This window comes from Genypterus blacodes, unplaced genomic scaffold, assembly GCF_046128005.1.
Source record: "Genypterus blacodes isolate CSIRO-AG114 ecotype Tasmania unplaced genomic scaffold, CSIRO-AGI_Gbla_v1 ptg000021l_1, whole genome shotgun sequence".
NCBI lineage: Eukaryota > Metazoa > Chordata > Actinopteri > Ophidiiformes > Ophidiidae > Genypterus > Genypterus blacodes.
In genome coordinates, this window is record NW_027466834.1 from 4,111,452 (window position 1) to 4,122,186 (window position 10,735).

Consider the following 10,735-nt stretch of genomic DNA (forward strand, 5'->3'; position numbering starts at 1 on the left):
AACTTCCTGCCCTGGCTTTCTTCTGCATACTACACACACGCACACGCACACACACACACACACACACACACACACACACACACACACACACACACACACACACAACCCCCCCAAACGCATATATTGTTACAAGGCATCAATCAGGTTGCATCTCTTTTTCTGCAAATGTCAGTAGATCTCTTCCACAGGAGCTGGCAGAGGTTTATGAACACCAAACGCTGAGAGTAGCGTCATGCATCAGGTCATGTGGTCAAATCTTCCTCTGCCCCTCTCGGTTCTCCTTTCAAGTTCACTGCAGGAATGTCAGACTGGGCTCGGAGAAGCACATTTCCCTTCAAACAAGTAATTACACACGTGCTTGTTTATTCTGTAGTATGTGTGTTAGTTATTTTCACCGATACACCAAAAATGAAAGTGGAATCAATTTTTGCTGAGTGCCAGAGGTGTGTGACTCATCAGAGCAGGAATATGAAGTTCAAGTTTTAGTAATTTTGCTGTTTTATTCAAGGGAAAGAGATGCGGATACACAGAGAGAACAGGGAGCAATGTGAGCAAATATCACATCTGAGCATGTTTACAACAACATCATGGATATAGGATGTCATTGATACAAACAGTTAGAGTAAAGGATGAATTCACACACACAAACACACACACACACACACACACACACACTGTATTATCAGTTTAAAGCTGTTAAACACTCTTCTACCAATTTCTGTAATTTTACAAAAATGTCAATCATTTCGTGATACAAGTCATCTGAAAGTTCAGTTTTCTTGAACATTTTATACAAAGACCTCATTCAGACCTTACACTGTATGTAGGAGTAGAAGTTTCCATTACACATCCGTCACATATAAAAACATTTTAAAATACTGTAAAATACTGCACAAGCACACATACAGCAAAGAGGAAAACCTCCGGCCAAAGTAAAAGCCCAAGCAACACTGACATTATCATACACACACAAATACACTTTATACAATCAACTGTGTTCCCATAACCATGTGAAACAAGTTTGTGGTACAATAACACAATCTGTTATTGCAACACAGTGCACAATAAGAACACGACTGATCTATATCTCAACAATATGTTCAAGCCAATATTTGTCTCATTAGACTTTGCAAGACGACTCGTATCACTTGGACTCATTCATAGTCATGGATCTGTACTTTCCCCTCATCGTGCTGAGCGGATGTTCTTGTACTGGCACAGCAGCAGGTGCTTGAAGGTGTTCTTGAAGGTGGCGTTGCAGAGGGCGTAGCAGGCTGGGTTGATGGTGCTGTTGATGTAACATAGCCAGTAGCCGATGGTCCAGAGGGAGTTGGGGATGCAGACGGAGCAGAAGGTGTTGACCAGGACCATCACGTTGTAAGGCGTCCATGTGGCCACAAAAGTCACCAGGATAGCCATGATGGTGCGGGTGACCTTTTTCTCCCGGGACGAAGTGCCTTTCTTTTTAGTCTTTGTCACGGGACTTCGCTTTGTTACCTGAGAAAAGACAGAAAGGCAACGGTCATTTTCATACTCGGGCTGACGTTTTGCTCAGTAACTATTGATTTGATTTGTAGTCCAAACTTACCTTAAATAGCGTCTTTGTGACGAGGCTTTGTCTGTCCGGGGCCGAGGCCACTGTGGAGGACGGCTGTGATTGTTTTGTCTTTTTGCCACCAGTTGATCGTTTCTTTGATGATACAGAGGCTGAACATGTGGCCTGGGTAGATGATGAAGCATGGACGTCATCTGCAGCAGAGCCGTCTTTGGTGCTGTTCACCTGATCGTCTCTTTCCTCCTTAGAAGGGCCGCTTCCATTCTGCTGCTGTAACATTTCCCTCTCCTTCTCGCCTGCGGCCTCCCCTCTATCTTCCCGTGTCATGCTGCAGTTGGTCTGGCTCTCACATCCATCCTCCAGACTCTGAGAGGGACCTTCACCCAGGCTTGTGCCCGAGGTCTTCCTGCTGTTTCTCCTCACGCGGCTACGACTGGCCCTGGAGATGCGCCAGTACAGGTGTATCATGATGGCCACCGGCAGGTAAAAAGCTGCAATGGCCGTACCAAATGTCACCGCCGCGTTGGAGAAGAACTGGATGTAACACTCGCCTGATGGCACCGTTCTCCCACCCACGATGAACTGCCAGAACAAAATGGCCGGAGCCCACAGGATGAACGACAACACCCAGGCTGCGGCGATCATCAAGCCGGCCATTTTGGTGCTGCGCCGCACCGGGTAGCTGAGCGGTTTGGTGACACAGAAGTAACGATCAAAACTAATGATGAGCAGGTTCATCACTGAGGCGTTGCTGACCACATAGTCGACGGCCAGCCACAGGTCACACACCACTGCACCCAAAGGCCAGTAACCAATCACAATATAGACCGTGTAGAGGTTCATGGAGCATAAACCGATGATGAGGTCAGCGCAGGCCAGGCTGAACAGGAAGTAGTTATTGACAGTCTGCAGGTTCTTGTTCACCTAGAGAGAAAAACATGCAGCATACTGTCAGATGCTAATCTCTTTAGCTGAATGTGATATGTGTTTTTTTCAGTGATATTAGATTACAACTTTGATGCACCAGGTCGCACGTGCTGTTATAATCACGTTACTAAGTCTGTTGTTGCTTTCAAGGTCGCCAGAGATGCAATGTTTGAGCTACACTCGTTAATCCTAAAACGATCACGACAGGGAAAGCCCAAACCTTTATAGAGAGCATGACCAGGATGTTTCCGACGATAGTGATCAGACTCAGGGATCCGGCCACCAGGATGATGAGCACTATCTCCACCGTGGTGTAAGGGCTTCCAGTAAAGAGGCCGGCGGGATCGCTGCTGCTGAAGTTTGCAGCATTGGATGAATTTTCAAGAGGCTCCATTCTCTCTGCTCTCAGATAGTTGGTCTGGACAACCGCAGATGCTTCAGGCCTGAGTCATATCTGGGCAAAACCTGATAACGACAAAATGAGAAAAGAATCAGCCTCTTTTAGGAGTGATGTGAAGACCTCATTTGGATGTCTGTGTGTCTGTGTGTGTGTGTGTGTGTGTGTGTGTGTGTGTGTGTGTTGATCAGTCATCTGTAACGTTTGGTCTCTAATCACTGGGCAGGTGTTTGGGTGTTTTTTTGCAGGCTGCTCGGCACAGCTGTGAAGAATGGACAGGTGAGCAAATAAAGGCTGCGATGACAATACACATCTGTCTGTCCCACACACTCTTATCAGCAGCATCACACTGAAACAGATCAAACAGGTTCAAATTTGACGAAAGGCCGTAAATCATGAACACGGTTTGCAGATTGTAGTTTGTTTGTGCATTAATCATCTGAAAAAACTATGTTTCAGCTAAGGCCTATGATAATATTTTACATTATGCTCATTATATTTTGTATTATGCTTGTTTCGCTTTGACTGGGTGATAATTTTGCCAAATTCTTACGTGAGCTGGAAGTCATAACTTACATTTACATGACAAAATCTCATCTGATAGCTTGAAAGTGTCGGCGCCACCAGAGAAGTCATTTACACTTCTAAGTCACTTGATGTCCCTTTGAGAGTGTCTAATCAGTGTGTGAGGGCCCAAATCACAAACATAAATCTGCTTTTCTATCCTGGAGGCGTTGAAGAGTCACTTCCTAACAGCTCTGGTTTCATTCAGGAAGTGTTCACGTACATTTCAGACAGATGTTCTAATAAAACTTAAGTGAATCCACAGTTTTAATATAAAAATAGCACAATCTCTCTGGCTGAAGAAGGATCGTTTGCATCTACTAAAGCATCCACTAAACATACATAACAACAACACAACAACATAATACATGCATATGTAACTGCTGCTTTCTGTTTGCATATCTGATGGCTTTTGTGTTAAAGTCGCTTGAGATTATCACACTAACAATGACCTCATGACATTCAATAATAAGGGTCATGTAACTTCATAGTATAGCCACTAAACGAGCACAGGTAGCTGTTAGGTTAAACACTGAAAAGCAACAGGAATAGTCACAAACGCTCAGCATAACAACGTGATTGACTGGTGTATTCTGATCAGAAAATCAATGTAAAGACATTTAGTTGATACAATGAGGCTTGTTGCAAACTGTAAGTGACTCCATTAGGACACGTGATAACATCGTTCTGTACCTGAGAGATATTTCCTTCCTGCTCTTACAGCCAGATGAAACTTCATTACAGCAGAAGTAACTCTATCACTTTACTCATCAGAGACCCATTCTGGGCCTTTTCTGTCACATATGAGAAAGAGCTGTGTGTGTGTGTGTGTGTGTGCGTGTGCGTGTGCGTGTGTGTGTGTGTGTGTGTGTGTGTGTGTGTGTGTGTGTGTGTGTGTGTGTGTGTGTGTGTGTGGCGTTGTGTACTAGGCCTTGGCTGCATGCCGCATTTGGTCATGTACTTAAGGTCAAGAGGTCAGTTCCGCTGTATCAGGAAAAAGTCATTAGGGCTGTATTTCAGACTCTTGTGAGATTGGAACATCTGCCGGACATGGGAGACTGTTGGATCAAATCCACATGTAACAGACGCCTATTGCAAACTCCACACTTCACACATACACACACAACAACCCTTTAAATGTGCAGACTCACTTGTTTTTTGAGCTCTCAATACTTCTCATCTCTGCCTCAGGGAAAACATCTTGAAACGAAACTGCAAAAATCTACAGTTATTTGTCAGAGAGCTTGTACGTGTATGGGATACTATATACTCATGTGTGTATTCAGTTGTTGCAGTGACATAATTCACATTCTAGAAAGACCAGAAAAGGAGAACATAAAAGGTCAAACTTAACTCATCTATAATGCTGAGAATATTGGGGAAAATCTGTCCAGGAGGCCTGGGAGGAGACATGCGCTGGACACCATTGGTGTTTTCCAAACTCTTCCTCACTTCTTCACCCCATATTTACTGATAAGCCCTGCATTTCCCAAGCTCCCTAATTGTTCAGGGCTACTGGCTATGGTCACAGAGGCAAGCAGTATTTCTTTGACAGGCACAGAAACATAGTAATTAGATCCAGCAGACGCTCCGTGCAACAGCTGTCCCGATAATAAGCTTCTTGTATGTAGGACGCTACCGCACTGGTAGAGGCTATGTTTTAAAAGTTGCTTTTCTGCCCTCGCTTTAGCTCATAAAACTATCCGGTCTGTATGCATATTGATTTAATAGTTATTGATCGAGGAGAAGAGGAAGGGGACGCGCAGATTGTTTGCAGAGACAAGCAGGGCTGTAGACACCATGGAGACACACGTTCAATAAAGGGAAGATTTAACAACTACATACCCAAAATAGATTATTTTGCCTGCTGAATTCAGGTTATGTGCTTTTACAGTCACGTTTCTCAGAGTCTCAGAGTCTCTCAGAGTTGTGACATTCTGAAATTTAAAGAAGCTTCAACAAATTGTCAGTGTAACTTTTCAGATGGAAATTCAACCGTAGCTTATGATGAAATCCAATTTTTATCTTTGAAATCTCGTTTCAAAGCTGTGTTTTCTCCATAAACGTGTTAGAACACAAGCTGCTGCAAGTATTTGTGCCACAGGTGAGTTGTGATTTCTGACAAGCGACTTCTGAATCTGAAGAGTGGGAAATTTCACATCAGCCTGAGCTTTGGCCTAGCACCGCCGTGCAATGGAGAGATTAGAAAGCCACCACAACCAAGCCAAAATGAGAGAGGAGTTAAAGGAACGGAGCTGGGTCAGAGGAGGATAACAAGAAAAACAAAACACAGACAAGATGAAGCACTCAGGAGATAATAAACAGAAGAAGGATAGATTAAATGAACGGAGTAAAGAGAAAGGACGTCTGCTTTCACGGCAGGGGAGAGACTGCAGCAGCACCGCACAAGCAGAGGGAGAACGTCTCAGTGGACAAGCTGGAATGAGTAGGAGATTTAATGAGCAAAAATTAGGGAAACGTAAGTTGATTTCATCCCGTAGGCCTATAGTTTTCAGAGATAAGTGGCCTGTTTCAAATCTAATTTTCCACTAAAACACAAATATTGTGTAATCAGGGGATTCCTTGGGAGCAGGGAGACATTGGAATCCATTGTTAAGCTCTAATGCAGAAACGTTTGAGCTCAGGACAAAAACGCCATGAAGACAAACATGTTGATAACTGACTTACGGGAACAGTGGAGCCTTCGGTATTACTTTACAAGACAGATCCTCAGGAAATGAGGGGTCGAATTTCAGTTAGTATACTGTAACATATACTATACAATATATCAATCTGTCAATACATAAGTTCAATAGAGCTTTATTTATCCCGAGGGACATCTTTAAATGGCGCTTATATTTCTTATTTATTTATTTCCTCTTAGTTTTAGAGGGTTTAGAGGATTTTTATCAAATCAACAGTTGTATTATCGAAATAGTAATAATATTCTTACAAATTGTTGTGTAGAATGTATATTTTTTAAATATTTGGATAAAATATCAGTCATAAGAATTTACTTTTGAAATGCTTTGTTGATGTTGCTTGTATCAAATTGTACAGTATACAATCTTCACATGATTATAAAGTTGCTCCTCAGGGGAAATCATATTGACAATACAGGAAAATTCAAAAATATATAAATATTGCTGAAAAATACTCGATTGTAGAGCTTAAATGACCTTATAATAAAAATCAAAAAGAAGTGCCTTTACCTGAAGCTGTTCTTTCTTTTAAAATAAAAGAGTATAACAGCATATAATATAAAGTATAGTAGAGTATAGTAGAGTATAGTAGTGTAATGTTTTCTTACCTTAGCTGCTGGGAATGACATGGATGAAAGCGAGTTGTTTTAGTTTTGTCCATATTACTCTCCCCTCTGTGCTGCAGTGGAGCAGAGAGAAGCAGAAAGTAACCCAATGTTGATGTTGCTCCTCCTCTGACAAGAACCAGTGTGTTTGTCTGTGTGTCTTTATGGGTGTGCATGTGTGTGTCTGTGTGCGTGTATGAAACAGAATGAGAGAGAGGGAGAGACACTCTGACAGACAGACAGAGATGGGAGGGGTTGTGAGGGCTATTAGTGACTGTTGTGTTGCATCCCTTGAGCTACGGTCACAAATTTGAATAAGGAAGAGACCAGACGGTGTTGTTTGTTTCAGAACCGTGGAGAGCGCTGGCCTCAAACACGCCATATTGTCCTGCGTTGTGCGCTGCAGGCGAGCATGTTTGAGAGGCCGTGGCATGAAATGAAATGGTAAAGCACGATTAAAGAGAAGACAAGAGAATGCTTGCGCTGTTAGTCCAGTGCTGCAGGACGTTAACCTTTAAGACTCTGTTGTTCTGACCTTTTAACCAAACTGGTGACGCAGCCTGCCCCAGTTAGTGGATGACCTTACTTTGATGGAATTATCACAGAGAATAATGGTCCCTCGCCACAAAACAATCACATAAATAATGCAACGACAGCATCACATACGTCTGAGCTGGACTTGTGAACATGATTTTATATTTTAATTTGAAATATGATGTGATTTCTTGCTGGAGGAATCAAGCATTCACATTCAGGTACAATTACATCGTAGTGGGCACCCGAGAAACAAGATTCGTGTCTGCTGCTTCAACATTTGTCAGAGACACAGATCAATAAGATGCTGTGACACAGTGTCTCCACCATGTGTGTCTTTGGTTTCATGTCTTCCAGAGGCACAAGTCCTGTTATTATACAGGGGCAGTTCTTCTCACGCTGGATGTGAATGTCAAAAAGGGATAAGTAGTGGATGAAAGGTAAAATAAAGTTAAATGTAATGTGACCTCATGTAGCTAAAAGGATCAGCGTCCTTGTAACCTCATTAGCATCAACTGTTTTAGAACTTGGTATTGACAGTAAACAGAGGGAGACAAGAAATTGACAGCTATGAGTTACTGTGCCTTTTTTCTGTACAGCTTTTGTGTACAAGAATATCTATATTAGACAGTGAACGTAAAACTCATCGTGTCATAACTCGGCCTTGCTGGCCACTGGCAGTTGCTTTGCATGGTAAGATCGCACGAAACCTTCCACTCACCCACACTAAATTAGTGCAGACATATGTGAGATGAAGGGTGAAGTATCTTTGCATCTTTTCACGCAGCCTGACCTGTGCTAAAAGGCCAAACACAGACACGGATGCATTCAGCGGCTGTGTTTCGGAGGTGAAAAGAGGACAGACGGAACCCATAAAGGCTGCTCTGCTCGGGGGCATAGGATGCATATTACCTACTATCACCATGAGCGGTAAAAGCCATCGGCCCATCACACACACACTGCCCTTTTACACATTATCACCAACATCATCTTCTACAGTGTTAAAACACACACAGCACCCTGCTGCCCTGGAAGTTGCTGCCCGTCACTCTTTCTGCACAAGGAATAGAAAGCAAACAATGAAGCAAACAATGAGGCTCTCTCCTCTTTACTAGACGAAGCAACGCCCCAAGGTAGCAAGGAAATGAGGTCATCCAGTTGGAGCTAAAGCAGCTGGTTGAATGAAGACGGGGACACACACAACAGCGGCTTTTCTTATTCACATTTCTAACGTGACGACCTAGTGTTCTCTGAAGGTTACTGGTGTTTTCATTCATCAACAATTTTAGAAAATGAAGCTGCACATTAGCACTACAGTCAGGATTTGTTTTTATTACATTTTATTGTATCACGAGCATATGTTGCTATGACTCAGAGACATTACTATAAATTTGTCGATGGAGTGAAACAAAAACACCCACTTTTATAGCTCTGTTGATGATGCAGCAGGTCTGAGGGCCCATTTGGCCTATTGGACTCTGCCACTGGACACGGCTGGTCTTGATATAATCAGTACACAAATATAGCTGCAGCGGGTTGTTTCCTTTTTATATGCTTTTAACATAAATATAATTTTGTTTCCGCAAGAGAACAACACTTATTGTTCATTTAGAAATGAGCTCTTCCCAGAACATAATGGCTTTCTGACCCTCCCAAATAAATGTTATTCTTTTCAGATGATCAGTATTTCCTCGCATTTCCTCAAATGATGTGGTTGTATAATGAATGATGATTAGAACGACTAGCACTGCACTCAGCATAGAAAAATATAAAAACACTCTGCAAAGGGAGAAATGCACTATTTTGCTTAACATATGTCTGTTATCACATCTCACATTTTATCACAGCTTGCACGTAATGCCCCTGACTTCAATGTGTGAGTGTGTGTACTAATGGGTGAACGTGAGTAACATGCAAAACCCATAAGTACAGTCCATTATCCATGAGTACATAAGTATAGTCCATTATGAATAAATCTAATGCATTATCTAAATCACATCAAATTATGTTTCCATAGCTAAAATAACAAACCCACAAATCATTCATATTCACATTTCACCTTTAAAAATTGGTTCAGTTCGCCCCCATTTTGTGGCTGTGCTGGTGTAGGTCGCATCTAAAGCACAGTCCACATCCAATGTGTATTTTCCTTTAATGATTAACGCAATCAACAATGTGCATAATTATCTTATCTTATCTTATCTTATCTTATCAGGTACTCTGTATTTGCATATAGTTCACATTTTGTTTGTCATTCATTTATAAGCTGATGTTTACCCCATTCAACCATCCAGCACTGTGCTAATGTACCTGATAACACAATGCCACGACTCCACTGAGCATTCATTCAACACAACTTAGATCTATATTTAAGGGGTCAGAGCAACATCCTTTCAGATTTCGAGCTACGACCCTTCTTGTGCAACTCCCTGATCCTTGGGTGTCCCTGGAGCTTGTAAGCAATAATGCACTATAATGATTTAGCTCAAAAAAACACAAGACATGTTACTGCCACGGCACTAAAGCTCACTCCCTTACGGATCAGACACAGAACCAGTCAACTCTCAAAGCTGGATTACCAACAATGAAGTTGATTTACAAAGTTTTCACGTGACTGAGGGGGATAAACTGCTTAAGACATTTTGGCATACATATGTGCATTCATTCCAATATGTTGTAGTCAAAAGTCCCACACACTCACAGTACCTCCTCTTTCTCTCCCCACTGACCGGTAAACTCCATGACTCTACTGCCACCTGCAGGTTAAAATCTGCTTTCTGTCCCATAGGCAGCTGCCATACATACTGTATCATCTACATTCATTCCACACAGAATCCATTCCATCCTATAACTGACTCGATGCTCAAACTTTGTGAAACTAACAATCCAACAGCTCTTCACAAATCAAATTCCTGCATCAAAAATGGAAGGTTCAGCATACTTAAGTTTCTAATATGAAGAATAAATGGAGATCGACAAACTACGAACGATTGCAGTGTTATCAACTTTCAAATGGATCATAGTTTGTATGAATAACAAACACTATTGATATTGTGCAAACAGAATGGAGCAACCTAGTCTCACCTGTTTTGAATATTACCAAATGACATCATTTGCCTGTTCCAGGCTGCAAATCTGAATTATTATAACATTCTGAAATTCAAACAGTAATCTGACTAATGTTATCTATTAAAATATAAACATATTGTAATTGTGTAGGTTATTTGTGCAGCTTTACACATACGTGGCATAAAAAACAGCTTCCCTTTCTCTCTCTCTCACACACACAAACACACAGACACACGCACACACACTAACAAGCTAAAAGGTCCCACTCGGCGGCTCTGATCTCTGTAGATCTTAATGAGCGCCACAGTGCTGACAAGCTGTTCTACTGTTCCTCCTTCAAGTCACACTCAAGGCCTACTGAGGCTACATCACTTACAAGAGT

General features: G+C 42.0%; 1 protein-coding gene across 2 annotated transcripts; it reads right to left on the reverse strand.

The window, feature by feature from the left end:
* Positions 1-800: 800 nt before the first annotated feature.
* Positions 801-6,939, reverse strand: LOC142991720 (muscarinic acetylcholine receptor M2-like). 2 transcript variants are annotated; one of them, XM_076141805.1, is made up of 5 exons: positions 6,754-6,939; positions 4,595-4,989; positions 2,703-2,947; positions 1,589-2,479; positions 801-1,497 (listed from the first exon to the last, which is right to left on the reverse strand). In XM_076141805.1, exons 3-5 carry the CDS (start codon positions 2,874-2,876, stop codon positions 1,186-1,188), a joined length of 1,377 nt encoding a protein of 458 aa, XP_075997920.1. In that variant the 5' UTR covers positions 2,877-2,947; positions 4,595-4,989; positions 6,754-6,939; the 3' UTR covers positions 801-1,185. The 2 variants fall into 2 exon arrangements, with proteins under 2 accessions (XP_075997920.1, XP_075997919.1); XM_076141804.1 differs by lacking the exon at positions 4,595-4,989.
* Positions 6,940-10,735: the final 3,796 nt, after the last annotated feature.

Coding starts and splice junctions, on each gene's coding strand:
- LOC142991720 (XM_076141804.1), bottom strand. CDS start 2,876: ATGGAGCCTCTTGAAAATTCATCCAATGCTGCAAACTTCAGCAGCAGC. Junction 2,480..2,702: donor TGGTCATGCTCTCTATAAAG/GTTTGGGCTTTC, acceptor TTTTCTCTCTAG/GTGAACAAGAACCTGCAGAC. Junction 1,498..1,588: donor TCACAAAGACGCTATTTAAG/GTAAGTTTGGAC, acceptor GTCTTTTCTCAG/GTAACAAAGCGAAGTCCCGT.